Source organism: Macrotis lagotis, chromosome 1, assembly GCF_037893015.1.
Source record: "Macrotis lagotis isolate mMagLag1 chromosome 1, bilby.v1.9.chrom.fasta, whole genome shotgun sequence".
Classification (NCBI taxonomy): Eukaryota; Metazoa; Chordata; class Mammalia; order Peramelemorphia; family Peramelidae; genus Macrotis; species Macrotis lagotis.
In genome coordinates, this window is record NC_133658.1 from 278,415,183 (window position 1) to 278,430,687 (window position 15,505).

Consider the following 15,505-nt stretch of genomic DNA (forward strand, 5'->3'; position numbering starts at 1 on the left):
GATTTTGTTCTTTTTATATGTTATTGGTGGTACTGCTTCCCTCATGCTTTCAGGCATCATTTTTCTAATATATTCTATCATTCTCTTTCTCTAACATAATCTTCTCTCCCTTCCTTTTGGTTTTCCAACACTCTTTCTTCCTTCCATCCTGACCCACCATGATCTTCCTTTTCCTCTCTGACTCTGACCCATTCTCAGACTTTACTTCCCCCATCCTTTATTCTACCTCCCCTTAGACCTAAGCCCATTCTAAGATTACAGCTCCTCTTCCTTCCCCATCACAGGTGTGATCTTCCAAACTCGGAAAGATGGTTCCCTTCCACCCCACGTGCTCTATAAGATTCGACAGAATTCCAGCTTCACTGAAAAGACCAATGAGATCCGCCGGGCCTACTGGAGACCTGGTCCCAACACTGGGGGACGCTTCTATTTCCTATACGGCTTTGTCTGGATTCAGGGTGAGCCTCTTTCTATGGGAAGATGGAAGATCCCAGGTCAAGAGACCCCAACCTTAGACCCCTGACTCTTTACATCCTCAAGCTTCCAAAACTTCTAGGGAATCTTTGAGTCATGGTGAGTTCCACATGAGCCTTGACTTTGTTCATTCTCACCCCCCCCCCCAGACATGATGGAACGAGCAATAATCAACACCTTCGTTGGTCACGATGTGGTGGAGCCAGGAAATTATGTGCAGATGTTCCCATACCCATGCTACACAAGGGATGAGTAAGTGAAAGGAATTGTCCCAATCTTCACCAACTCCAAAATCAGAAAGTTTTTAGGGGCCAGCGGGGGGCAGAAGGGGAGATGATTTCATACATTTTGCTGGTCTAAATCCATTTTAACAACTTTCAGTCCCGGATTGTCTTTCCCAAACCCTCGTTTTTGTTTTTTTTTTTTCATCCTGGGTCCTTAGAATCACTCACCTTCCAGTAACAGCTCCCAGTTATGGTTTCCCCCTTCTTCCCTGGTCTGCCATAGGAAGAAATTTATTCTCCCTGCTTCTCCTTCCCCTGAAGTAAACATGCCTCTTGGCAGATTTTTTTTACTGCTGGTAAAAAAGGGGAAAGGATGATAAAAACAGCAGACAATGGAGCACTTAGACATATTAAGCCACACCGTAAATGAATCTTGATGCTGGAACTCATAGGACCATAGAACCTAGAGCTAAAAGGAATTTCAGTAGTTGCCTAGTCTACACCTCCCTCCAGTTTTACAGATGAAGAAACTGAGGCCTAGAGAGATGAAGTAACATGGCTACAGTCACCCAGGTGAAAATTATCAGAGATAGAATATGAACCATGGACCTGTCCCAAAGATCTTTCCATTTTATCATACTCGAGACAGCTAGATGGTGTGGTAGATAGAACTCTGAACTTCAAGTCAGGAAGATCTGAGTTCAAATCCTGTCTCAACATCCTTATTAATTCTGACTGCCTCAGTTTCTTTAGCTATAAAACAGGGATAATCAAAGTACCTTCCTCCCAGGGTGAATCTTTTTTCCTTTTATTTTTGTTTTTTCTAGATTTATTTTATATTATTACAATAATTTTGTTCTAAATGTAAACATAACCCCCCCCCAAGAAGATGAGAAACCTCAGGAATAGAGAGAGAGAAAAAAAAATGTACTTTAGTCTGTGTTCAGATTCCAGTGGCTCTGTCTCTGGGGTGAGTTGCCTTCTTTATCATAAGTCCACCAGAGAAGTTACTTCAATATTTTTCCCACAGTTGCTATTACTATTATTAGCTGTATTTCCCTCCACTCTATTCTTCCCCACTCTCATTTATTCTATTCTCTCTCTCCATTCATTCTGGTCCTGTCCAAAAGTGTGTTGTATCTGAGTACCCTCTCCTTCAGTCTTCCCTCTCTTCTATCACCTATTTTCCCCCTTCCCTCCCCCCATTCCCCCTTATCCCATCCCTTTCTTCTCATTTTTCTCTGGGGTAAGATAGATTTCCTCACCCTATTAAGTGTTATGTTATTTCCTCTTTGAGCCATTTTTGATGAGAATGAAAGCTCACTCATTCCCCCTTGCCTCCCTCCATTCCACTCCATGGAAAAAAAAGCTTTTTCTTGACTCTTAAATGAAATTTCTTAACTTCTTCTTCATCTCCTTTCCCTTCCTCCTAGTACTTTCCTTTATTACCCATTGATTCCATCTGCTTACTATATTATACCATTATATTCCACTCCTTTTCATGTCCTGTCTATATATGCTCCTTCTAACAGCTCTTATAAATGAGAAAGTTCATATGAGTTATCAATATCTTCTTCCATGCAGGAATACAAACAGTTCAACACCATTAAGTTCCTCATAGTCCTTCTTCTCCATCCCCTCTGGTTCACCAGAGTCCTGTACTTGAAGATCAAACTTTCTGTTCAGCTCTGATTGTTTCAATAGGAAAGTTTGAAAGTCTGTTTCATTGAAAGTCCATCTTTTCCCCCAAAAGAGGATGTTCAGTTTTGCAGGGTAGTTGATTCTCAGTTGTAAAGCAAGATCTTCCAGAATATCATATTCCAGTTCCTATGAGCCCTTAATGTAGATGCTTCCAGATCCTGTGTAATCTTGACTATGGAGCCTCGGTAGTTGAATTGTTTGTTTCTGGCAGCTTTTAGAATTTTCTCTTTGATTTGGGAGTTTTGGAAATTGGCTATAATATTCCTGGAAGTTTTTCTTTTGGGATCTTTTTCTAGGAAGTAACTGGTGAATTCCCTCAATTTCTATTTTACCCTCTGCTTCTAGGATCTCAGTATTATTGTATTATATTTGTATTATTTCTTGAAAAATGAAATCTAGGCTCTTTTCTTGGTCATGACTTTCAGGTAGCCCAATAATTTTTAATTTATTTCTTCTGGATCTGTTTTTGAGGTCAGTTGATTTTCCAATGAGATATTTCACATTTTCTTCTAATTTTTGGATTTTTTGGAAGAGTTTTTATTTCTTCCTGATTTCTTGCTAAGTCATCAGCTTCCTTTAGATTCATTCTGCATTTGAAGGAGTTATTTTCTTCAGAGAGTTTTTTTTATCTCCTTTTCCAACTGGCTAGTTCTGCTTTTTAAGGCATTATTCTCCTCATTTGCCTTTTGTTTTGCTTTTTCCATTAGACCTAAACTGGTTTTTAACATATTATTTTCTTCAGTATTTTTTTTTTTTTTGGTATATCTTTCACCAAGCCATTGATTTGGTTTTCATGATTTTTCTGCATCGCTCTCATTTATCCTCCCAGTTTTTCCTCCACTTCCCTTAATTGCTTTTCAAAGTCTTTTTTGAGCTCACCCATAGTTTGAACCCATTTTCTATTTCTCTTGGAGGTTGTGGATATGGAAAATTTGATTTTGTTGTCATCTGAGTATGTGTTTTGTTCTTCCATGGGACTAAAGTGATTCTCTATGTTCAGATTCTTCTTTTTCTATTGTTTATTCATTTCTTTGGTCCAAGACTAATTTGTGTCACTTCCAGTGCTTTGGGAGTTTTTTTTTTGGGGGGGGGACACCCCACTGGGACCTTTATTCCTCCAAGATTTTATGCTCTTGCCTGTGCTTTGATATGTAGATGACCACAGCATTCCCCTCTGCCCTGGAGCTGTGAGCAGGGTCCCTGCTATCTTAGTATGGAACTGCAACAAGGATCTGAGTGTAGGAAAACAGCAGAGTCCAGCTGAGAGCAGAGAAATTTCTGCAGTCTCCCCTGACCCCCTTCCCATCTGTGGGCTGTGCTTTGGAAGTGCAGGCTGGTTTCGCCCTCACTGCAGGTTCTGTGGCTGGTGCTCTTCACTCCACACTAATTCTGGTGTAACAGAATTCTCTCCCCATCCCTTCAGGCTGTTCCCGGGCTGCTACCGGGGCTTTTTCCAACTCTGGGTCCTGGTGAAACACACCTTTCCTGCGGAACTTCTAAGTTATCTTGGATTGGGAAGTTGTATCACTCAGTCTTTCTGTGGGTTCTGCCCCTCTAAATTTTGGCTAGAGTCATAATTTGATGGCTTTTGGAATTCCCTGGGGAAGAAGTTCCTTGGAAATGCTGCCTTCACGCCTCCATCTTCTGTGTATGTAAATCTTAATGCTAACTGTATAACTGTTAAACTCTTTCCCATGCTATCCCTTCCCTAGCTTAATTCTTCTCTTCATCTAATAATTATAACAATAATACCTTCCTTTATGTAGTACTTAGCAGTTTATAAAATGCTTGTCTTGCAACCCTTCTGTGATGTAGATAGAGCAAGTATTATGACCACTGCTTCATGGATGAGACCTAAGGAGGGGAAGTGACTGATCCCAGGTCATTCTTATATTGAGTTAGTTGAAGAGGTGCCCCTAGAACTTTTATTTCCTGACTCCTGGTCCAGGATTCTTCCCACCCCACCTTTATACATTTAGCTTAGGCTCATAAAACCCTGTCAGGGATCTAGAGATCATTTTGTCCAACTTTGTCATCTTCATTTTATGGGTAGGGAAACAGGCCCAAGACCAGTCTGGCTCACTCTCGACAAAGACAGGTCTAACACTAAGATCTTTTGCCTCCTAGTCCAGAGTTCTATCTCCATCTTGTTCCATTCTGATTTTGGTCTTGATAGCATCATAAGTTTCCCCAACCAACATATCTTCTCTCTAGTACAAGTTCTATTGGTTAAGGCATGATATTACCAGTGGGTCTTTGGGGAGGCATTAGAGGCTCTTAACATGATTTATCACGATTTTCAGAGGAGGTCTAGACTTGACACATGTTTTATTCATTCATTTAGCAAATATTTATTGAGTACTTACTGTGTATAAGATACAAAATTACACAAAAGCTATAAAATTTAGGTAAGATACTCATGAAGTTTGCTGTCTAGTAGAAGAATAAAACACAAACACCAATATCTATAATGCACAGAATTCTATTAAAAGTACATTAAAGGGGCAGCTGGGTGGCATAGAATATGTACCCTTGAGTCAGTTGGACCTAAATTCAAATTCCTCCCTAGACACTTGATATTTACTAGTTGTGTGACCTTGGGCAAGTCACTTAAATCCATTTCTGTACCAAAAAGGTACATGAAAAACTTACCAAGAAATCCAAGAGGACATATTATTATTAACTATGACCATTGATATTTGGGATGGGCTTTAAGGTAGAGGTGTTAAACACAAAAGACCCACAACACTCCCAAGTGCTGCCAGAATCAGATTAAAAGATAATTAGGAAATATCTAAATAAATCAATATAAATACAATAAAACATAGATAATATTAATAGGTGTTTTCTAAGTAATTATATAGCATACAGGGATCCTTATTTATGGTTCAGTAAGACAGACTGTCTGAGTTTGACATGATTGCTTTAAAGTATGTTGTTCCTGATAAAGGGAAAAGGAAGGTCATGCTAGGCATGGGAACAGTATGGGAAAGAGAGTACATGATATCATTGCTGTCCCATAGTCACAAGCACCCAGGGGCTTTGTGGTGGGAACCCCAGAATCGGTTGGAGGAGATAGATAGGACCACCTCCCTACACTCTTCTTTTCCCCAGCTTCCTGTTTGTGATTGAGCACATGATGCCACTCTGCATGGTGATCTCCTGGGTCTACTCTGTGGCTATGATGATTCAGCACATCGTGGCTGAGAAGGAGCATCGTCTCAAAGAGGTAGGAGGGGTGTGTGTGTCTGTGTGTGTGTGTTGGGGGGGGGGGTGATCCACATCATAGTCCCAGACCTGCATGCTAGTGAGCAGCCCTTAGAGCTAGAATGTTCTCCATCTGGTACCCCTTGCTTTTTCAGGCTCCTAGACCTCCAAGCACTGATCCCTGGACCTTTACGTCCTTGACAATTCCCTTCCCTTTCCCCCAATTATCCAATCCCTGACCACATCAATGAGATTCCTATTTCCTGACTTCTCCCACTGGACTCCTTTACTTCCCTGACCCTGCAGTCTAGTCCCTTTTTCTAATCAGTTATGTCCAACCTGCAGTCAGAGATAGAATATAGTGGTCAATGTCCAATTTGTTGTTGTGTTCCTTGTATTGTATTTATGAATGACAATTGGATTCTATATGCAGCCTTGAGGGTTTTTTGGTTGCGTAATGAGACCCAGGAGAGCTAAAAGGTTGGACACCCCTGTTCTAGGTGATGAAGACTATGGGGTTGAACAATGCGGTACACTGGGTAGCCTGGTTCATCACAGGCTTTGTTCAGCTCTCCATTTCTGTGACAGCACTCACAGCCATCCTCAAATATGGCAAAGTGCTCATGCACAGCCACGTACTCATCATTTGGCTTTTCCTGGCCATCTATGCTGTAGCCACCATCATGTTCTGGTGAGTGAGGGGAGAGGGAGTGGGGAATGGGGGGAAAGGAGTCTGGGGAGCTCTGAGAAATGATAGATTCTAGTGGATTCACTTCATATACCCACCTGCCAGCCAGCCCAGACTGAGGTTGCAATAGGGCTAGAACAAACCTGTGATTCTATTGGTAGAGAACAGTAGTCCTCAGTCTGGTTCTCAGACTCTTGAGGATCCCCAAGACCCTTTCAGGGGAGGTTAAAATTACTTTCATAATAATACCAAGACATTACTTGTCATTTGTCTATTAAAACACATCTCCCTTTTCCCAATTACTTCTTTGTGTGAGGTCAAATTTTCTTCACATAATTCAACTACAGCATAATTTAATAGATTGAATGAAGTAGTAGATATGAGAATCCAGCTGTCTTCTATAAAACCAAACATTTAAAAGATTTGTAAAAATATGTAAAACAATGCCACTCCTTTAATTTTTTGTTTTGAAAAATAAAGCTGCTTTTCATAAAAATGTTTCTTTATAAAATAGCATTATTATTGTTATTATTTTAAAATGAATTGGTATATTTAAAAGTTTGTCAGTTTTAATTAATAGGGCAAATATCAATAGATATCACCCAAATGAAAAAAAATTTATAATTATTAAGAACGTAAGGGGGGTCCTGAGACCAAAAAGTTTGAGAACCCCTGGTGTAGGGCATACTCAGTGGGGAAGCTCATTCTACCCATTCTTTTTAACATATTTTCTGTAACTCACTGTCTTAGAGAGTTACCTGGGATACTGAAAAATTAAAAATTATTTCAAGGTCACATATTATGTGTCAGAGACAGGGTTTGAACCCAGGACTTCTTGGTTCCATGGTCATGATGCCCTGGAGGAAAAAAGTTGCCCCTATATGAGAGTGGAAAACTTCTTAGATAATTGTAAAAGAGTCCTAATAGAGTTGGTATAGCTGAGAAGTCTGGGCCTAGAGGAGGAAAAAGGGCTCCACAGCCAGGGTCTATATTAAGGGGGTTAGTGTTTGGGTTCTCACCACTGTGCCCTTCTCTGTTTCTTGGCATCAGCTTCCTGGTATCTGTGCTGTACTCCAAAGCTAAGCTGGCCTCAGCCTGTGGTGGAATCATCTATTTCCTAAGCTATGTACCCTACATGTATGTGGCAATCAGAGAGGAAGTGGCACATGACAAGATCACAGCCTTTGAGAAGTGTATTGCCGTGAGTGTCTACCTGGTGGGGAATGGCTGGGCAAGATCCAGAGGGGAACCTGGGTTAAGGGTGTTGGTGTTGGTGGTAAGATGGGACCCAATGTGCTTGCCTTTGAAGGGAAGTCCTGGAGTGACTCCCCTTTACTCAACTCTTTCCCTTTGCCTTCTTATCTCTCCCTAGTCCCTCATGTCAACCACAGCCTTTGGCCTGGGATCCAAGTATTTTGCCCTTTATGAGGTGGCTGGTGTGGGCATCCAGTGGCACACTTTCAGCCAGTCACCTGTGGAGGGTGATGATTTCAATCTACTTCTGTCCATGATGATGCTGATAGCAGATGCTGTTGTGTATGGTGTGCTCACATGGTACATTGAGGCTGTTCACCCAGGTATGGATATTATGGACTGGGGAGGAGTGAGAATAATGAGGAATTTCTTCTTTCCTACACCTGGCTCCTGGGACCTCTCTAAGGTCCTAGGACCTACCTTTAAGACTAGAAGATCATTTGTCATCAATATTGCTTCAGTTAGGAGTTGAACAAAGCAAGGGATCTTTGAGATCCCATCCAGCTCTGAGAATCTAGTCCTGAAAGTCAAGTTAATAGGTATTTTTTAAAAAAGTATTATTGTTGCCTTTCATTTTTATATGGAAGTCATTTCTGAATTATACCACTCCCTACTCCTAGATATCCAGCCCATTCTTCACTTATGAAGGGAAAGGAAGGGAAGGGAATAGACATTCATTAAATGTCAATTGATTAAATGTTGATAATATTACAATACAATACAGCATTTACAATTACAATAGAATATAATTACAAATCAAAATTACAATATTTTACAATATTACAATAAATATTATCTCATCTGATTTTTACACCAACCCTAAAAGAGATTGGTAATATTATCCCCATTTTACAGTTGAGGAAACTGAAGTAGAGAGGAGGTTAAATGACTTACCTGTGATCACTTAGTTTTTAGGTGTCTGAGACTGGATTTGAATTCAGGTCTTCCTCACTCTAGTTCCAGCACTCAAATCTACCATGTTACCTAGTCACCTCTAGTAATAAGGTAAAAAAAATAAATTGGACAAAATAAAAGAACATATCAAGTTTGATGGTACTGACAAATTCCACACCCACAGTACCTCATCTTGCTAAAGAAAGGAAGGAGACTCCTTTTCTTATTTCTTCTGTAGAGCCAAGATTAATCATTATAATTACACAGATTTATATTTTTCTTAGTTGTAGCTAAAGGGAGAATTCTTAACCTAAAAAGGGATAGAGATAATTATAATAGACAAAATATATGATTATGATAACCTGAGATTGAAAAGTTTTCTCATGAAACAGAACTATTATAGGCAGGATAGATAAGAAATCTGACAATTAAGGTAAAAAATATATACTTTAGATTTCTTTGGTGGAAACTTGATGTCTGACATAGATGGAATATTAATACATATGTGAGAGTTGCCAGTTTTACAAGATGTAGAGTGGATCCTGATCTACTTTGGTAAAGGGAATTTTCTTAAGAATTCTCTGTAATTGAAAGAGCATGTAGACCAAACACAGATATATAAGATCAAGAGCTATTACCTTGTAGATAAAAGATTAAAAGATACCAACAGTTCACAAAGGAAGAATTGAAAATATTGCTAATGAGAAAAATAAAAATTTAAAAAATTAAGTGATTTCAACCTTATACCCAGCAAATTATCAAAGATGTCAAAATACAAAATGATCAGTATAGAGGAGCTTTGGGATCGGGTTCATCTTGTTAGTGGGGCTATGAACTGCACCAATAGTTTTGGAAAACAATTTGGAATTGAGGAAAGTGACTAACCTCTTTGATTCCTTTTGACTTAGTATCCTACTGTTGGGTCTGTATCCCAAAGAAGTCAAAGACTGAATAATAGATTCCATAGATATCAAAATATTTGTGGTTCTTTTTATGATCCCAAAGACCAATAGGTATCTCTTAAATCCCATTAGGTATGTCAGGTCTGTGTTTGGTTACCTTTCAAAGGAACCAGTAAAAGGAGACCATTAAACAACCAGCCATCTGTAATCAGATCCCACTCTACTTTTTCCTCTTCATCCCCTACCTACAGTTACCATTAGCATCAATCTAGCCATAACTTCTCACTCTTACTCAAGTTTAAATTCTACCTATGTTTCCTACTCAGTAAAACATACCATATTTATTTATGTTTGTTGATATTTGTTGAATGCCTATTATGACCTTCATGACCTAAATGTCTTCCCCGACTATTTCAGCTCCCACTGATTTATTTCCGACTCATCTAGTACCTATTTTGGCATTTAACTAAAGTTCCTTTAACCAGTTGTGTCTTATCTTCTTAAACACAGGCATTTAATTATCTTCTTTCTCCAATCTTTTTGATCCTATACTGGCTCTGCATGATAATTATAATTGTAACACTCATATTTAAGTAGAGTTTACAAACCTCTTTACATGTCATTGACTTTTCACCTTAGGATAAATGCTGTTATTCTCCCCATTTTACTATTGGAGAGATTGAGGTTGAAAAGGAAGTTAAATGACTTATCCAGAGATCATCCAGCTAGTAAGTGTCTGAGGCAGGATTTGAATTCTGGTGTTCCTGATTCCCTATCTAGAATGGGATTAGGGTTGGAGGAGGGGAAAGGGGTCCTCAGTAAATACTTATTGATTTGAATTATGGATTTAGGACAGTTTTGGTGTGCCCTGGATAAGAATATCACTGGATAAGGAATACTCTGACTCTTAGGGAGAAGGGCATTGGGAACCCCTCCTTGGATGAGGGTAGCTGTTCCTTGTCCCTTGATTAGGTTGAGTATGGTAGAGGTGTAGCTGGAAAGGCAGATCCTGGACTGTTTACCTGGCCAGGGAAGGCTCTAATTCTGTAGAAAGGAGGCTAAGTCTCTTTATCCTATAATAAAGTCAAAGGCTTTTAATCTTGGCTCAACTGCTTATCAGTTGTGAGACTTTGAACAACCCATTTAATCTCTTCAATTTCCTCATTTGTAAAATGATGGGATTGGGTTATAAATCTATTGATTCTCTTAGATTATAGACTTCCTAACAATTGACTGTTGTATCAATTAGTCAATTTGTTCATTCCTTTAGTCCTTTTCCAACTCTTAGTAATCCCATTTGAGGTTTTCTTTGGCAAAGATAAAAGAGTGAGGGGCAGCTAGGTGGTACAATGGCTATAACATCAGTCCTGAAGTCAGGAAGACCTGAGTTCAAATCTGGCCTCAGACATTTAATAATTACCTAGCTGTGTCACTTTGGGCAAGTCACTTAACCCTATTGCCTTGACCCTCCCCCCCCCCAAAAAAATACAGGAGTGGTTTGCCATTTCCTACTTCAGCTCATTTTACAAATGAAGAAACTGAGGCAAACAGGGTTAAGTGATTTATCCAGGGTCATTACAACTAAATAAGGGTCTGAGGCAGAATTTGATTTTTTTTCTTTTAGTTTTTGCAAGGCAAATGGGGCTAAGTGGCTTGCCCAAGGCCACATAGCTAGGTAATTATTAAGTGTCTGAGGCCAGATTTGAACTCAGGTACTCCTGACTCCAGGGCCGATGCTCTATCTACTACGCCACCTAGCCACCCCATGAGGCAGAATTTGAACTCAAGAAACTGACTCCGGAGCCATTCCTAGCCACAGGAACCCCTAGCTGCCTTATCATCTCTTAACTATTAATAAATTTTTGTTGAATCTAAGGGAAATAGTTGCTGTAGCCAGAGGGCTCTCATGTCATACCTACTGCCCTCTTATCCCAGTTAATAAGGTAGGGCCTGGCAGTACTTGGATGCCTCAGAAAGGTGTGACCGGGGAAGAGGTTCTCCCTTTCATTTGGATCCCAGAGAGGTGGGAGGAGCTGGCTATGGAGGATAGAGTTAGTTAAAGAATATGCTGCTCCAAAACCCAGGCAGCTAGTGGAGTCAAGGACTGGACTTGGAAGACTTCAGATCTTGCCTTAGGTTCTTTGTGACTCTGGGAAAGTCTCAGCCTCAGTTCCTTCAGCTGTAAAATGGGAATAATAGTAGCAGCTGCCTCAAAGTTTGTCATGAGGATCAAAGAAAGAATATACTTAAAATTCTGTGTGAAGATTGAAGCGATATATAAATATTATCTATTAAATGGAGGCTCAAGTAAGGGTAGGAGAAGCGTTGAGGCCAAGAACTTTCTCTTGACATGAGGGACTTAATGGCCCATTGGCATAAACTAAACTATGTTCTTCATTTCTTCATGTAACTGGATTTCTATGAGAAAATGTCAGTATTTGTTGATTATATGAAATTCCATGGGTATTGAATATATGTATTACAGGTAGAATTTTTTCAGGATAAGAAATAGGTTTAATTTCCTCTCTTAACACTGCCTTTTTCCTGGAGACTCCCCCTACCAGTTTTAGTAGGTCTGGTTAATATATTTCAAGCCCTAAGTATTTTGTGGTCAAATTAATTTGGGAAATTAATTCATCCCACAGTGTCCCTCTGTAGGGGCTTATCTGTAGGTACAGATCTTGATGTGACCAGAATAGGTCTCCCTGAATATTTTAGAAACTTTCTACCAACAGCATCCTTTCCCATGATCAACAATAATTATTTCCCAATATATTCAAGCTTAGCAATTCCATAACTCTTACCTAGTGCCCCTGTAAGCAGAGTTAGAACTAAGTTCTTTATCAGCCTGAATTCCCTAACTCAATTAATTGTTTGTCCTTGGGGAGGGAGATTATGGAATCAAGCCAGACTTGTTGGTTGGAGACACTATGTGGAGTCAGAATCTTTGAATCAGAAGGAGAGGCTGAGGCCTGGACTGAATGAAACTGGTCTTCTTGGATAGGCATGAAGCCCATAGTAGTATTATTACTACGTCCGAAGTTTGTCCAATCATAGGATGTATCAAAATAAGCCCAGCATTAATTTTCCCACCTATGCAGATGACAGGATAGTGATTGGTCCTCAAACTATCTCCATCTGGACTACAAAAAGTGGAGAGAAACAGGATAACAGAAGTAGTCTGCGGGTTATTCTATAGCATATGTCCCAAAAGTCTTGTCTTAGTGCAGTATAAGCTTTAGCTGCACAAAGATTTTTGGGATACCCCAAATATATAAGGTTAATAAATAGGATATTTTCTTGACCTGGGACTATTTTTATCTGAACTCTTATTGAAAAAAGAATAGAATGAGATTATTATTATCATATCAGTAATAATAATAATAGTTCATATTTATATGAAAATTTAAAGTTTTGCAAAACACTTATCTGATTGTCTCAATGCTAAGAAGTAGATATGATTATTAACTCTTTGATGATGAGGAAAAATTGAAATTTGTAGAGGTTAAATTTCTTAGCCTGGGTCACAAAATTATTATGCATTTGAGATAGAATTTGAACTCAGATCTTTATGACTGGGTATCATCTCCTGTTTCTGTCTGTCTCCTGTTGCCTCCTAACCCAGTAGTTGGATTCAAATTCCAATACTGCTAGCTGCTATTTTCCACCTATGTGACCCTATCATTACATTTCTCCTTTTTCATCTGTAAAAAATGAAGGTGTAGTATAGTTTCTAGGTTCCTATAAGCTCTAATTCTTATAATCTTTTGTTCTGTCCCTAGGCATGTATGGGCTTCCTCGGCCCTGGTATTTCCCACTTCAGAAGTCTTACTGGTTGGGGAGTGGGCGGACTGAGGCCTGGGAGTGGAGCTGGCCTTGGGCAAGACCCCCTCGCCTCAGTGTTATGGAGGAGGATCAGGCCTGTGCTATGGAGAGTCGGCGGATGGGTAAGTTGGACATTGTTGAGTGGGCTTAGGGTGAGTGTGTATGAAATGTAGTAAGCCCCATTGTGGGAGGTAAGAAGAAAGAGTGGTACAAGTATGTGAAGGGTGAAGAGCTAAGCTCCTGGAGTTTGCAGGGCCTGGCAGGCCATGGTGCAGGTGTCTCCCCTGTACATCCAGAGGTCAGCAAGGGCTTCTGTCTGCAGAGGAAACACGAGGTATAGAAGAGGAGCCCAGTCACCTTCCCCTGGTCGTGTGTGTGGATAAACTCACCAAGGTCTATAAGAATGACAAGAAGATGGCCTTGAACAAACTGAGTCTCAACCTCTATGAAAATCAGGTGGTCTCCTTCTTGGGCCACAATGGGGCTGGCAAGACCACGACCATGTGAGTACTCATTGTTTGCCATGGCTTTTCTCCAAGATGCTGGGCCAGGTCTCTCAAGAGGGGAGGGGTCCTGGTTTAGGGTAGGAGAGGAATCCCAGCCCCACTATACCATCCACTAGTAGTCCCCTTTCCTTCCCCTCTGTGTCCTGGGCCCTGACCCTTACTATCTCTTTCCTTCCATCCCAGGTCCATCTTGACTGGCCTATTCCCTCCCACATCTGGCTCAGCCACTATTTATGGCCACGATATCCGAACAGACATGGATGAGATCCGCAAGAATTTAGGCATGTGTCCCCAACACAATGTACTGTTTGACAAGCTCACCGTGGAGGAGCACCTGTGGTTCTATTCCCAACTCAAGAGCATGGCCAAGGAGGAGATACAGAAGGAGATGGACAAGTAGGAGCTGACCCCAGGGGAAGGTGGGGGGGAGAAGAAGTTTTGTATGGAAAAAGCCAAGACGGGGGGATAAACCTAGGAGAGAGAAAACACAATAGGAGGTATACTGTGGAAAGGCAACAGGTTCTGGAGTCAGAACAACTTGGTTGAAGATCTAAATCCAATTCCCAATAGATCTGTGACTTTGGATCATAAATGAGACTCCTCTTAGCCTCAATGATCTAATCTGTAAATAACATTTCCACTGGTCTATGATATTTGTGTTGTGTGTGTTCTCAATCCAATGGTGCTGATCTCAACTCATTCTTCTCTTCTCAAGTCTCATAAATCCTCTAGCTTGGGGAAGGAATTAACTCAACCTACTGGGAGCCTTTCCTTTAACTCTAAACATGATGCTTATAGCTACAGGATATCTATGGACTATTCCCTTCCTCCCCTTATAGGACCATCTTTTCCTATCATACTTTTTGATACCCTTCCTCCTGTATGGTTCCTTGTTTGTCATCCAGCTCTTACCCACCATAAGTCTTTCCATTACCTTTTGAATAACTCACAATTTCAGTTCTTTAGTTCAAGACCTGCTTCTGACACAAACTGGCTTTGGGACAAGTCACATAACTTCTCAGTGTTCTAGGCCATTCTTAGTACATAAGTTGCAGAGAAGATACTGACCTGAACTGGTAGGGCTTCCTCCTCTGCAACATCTCTACATCAATAAAGTTAGAATTCTAGACCCTATCTCTATCTCTGATTTAGGGTGACTCTTGGGGTCATTTAAAAGCATCATATAATCACCATAGCATGTAATTGGAAAAATAAAATAAGATATCAATTAAAAAATACCATATAATCAGATTTGGACCTAGCTCATCATTCAAATGCAGTGACTGTCCACAATTTCTTCACTGATCAACTCTATGCAATGTTTATCTAACCATTAATCATAGTCTGCACTCAGTAGGCATTCTTTATCTACTTGTTCATTTTCTGTGGATACTCTCATCAAACTCTTTTAATGAACTTCACATTGGAGGCTCTGCAGTGATATGGGAGCTGATGAATAACATGGAGTCAGTCACCTCTGAACAGGAGCCCCAGAATGCCTTCATCTTTTGTAGGAAATCCCTCTTGTATCTCAACATCCTCTGCCTCAGGGGCAAGTTCCCATCTCTCTATTTTATGCCTTGGTTAGTAATATAAAAAGATCTAACCTTTTTTTATCTTTTTAAAAAAATTTATTATTTATTAATCTTTTTCCTTTTCAAATTTTGTGTTCCAAATTCTCTCCCTTCCTCCTCTACCCATCGAGAAGGAAAGCAATATGATATCAATTACACATGTGAAATCATGCAAAAGTAAGAAAAATAAAGAGAGGAAATTATATTTCAATTTGCACTCTAAGAGTTCATTTTTTTCTTTTGAGTTGGATAGCAT

At 40.0% G+C, this 15,505-nt stretch overlaps 1 protein-coding gene across 1 annotated transcript in view; it reads left to right on the forward strand.

Moving 5' to 3' along the window:
* Positions 1-15,505, forward strand: part of ABCA2 (ATP binding cassette subfamily A member 2) — a 77,449-nt gene that overhangs the window by 41,045 nt on the left and 20,899 nt on the right. Inside the window, exons 14-22 of the mRNA XM_074210634.1 lie at positions 285-458; positions 624-726; positions 5,514-5,628; positions 6,107-6,297; positions 7,345-7,495; positions 7,667-7,871; positions 13,127-13,291; positions 13,492-13,672; positions 13,859-14,071. Of these exons, the coding sequence (XP_074066735.1) occupies positions 285-458; positions 624-726; positions 5,514-5,628; positions 6,107-6,297; positions 7,345-7,495; positions 7,667-7,871; positions 13,127-13,291; positions 13,492-13,672; positions 13,859-14,071 (1,498 nt within the window). The remainder of the gene's footprint in view (positions 1-284; positions 459-623; positions 727-5,513; positions 5,629-6,106; positions 6,298-7,344; positions 7,496-7,666; positions 7,872-13,126; positions 13,292-13,491; positions 13,673-13,858; positions 14,072-15,505) is intronic.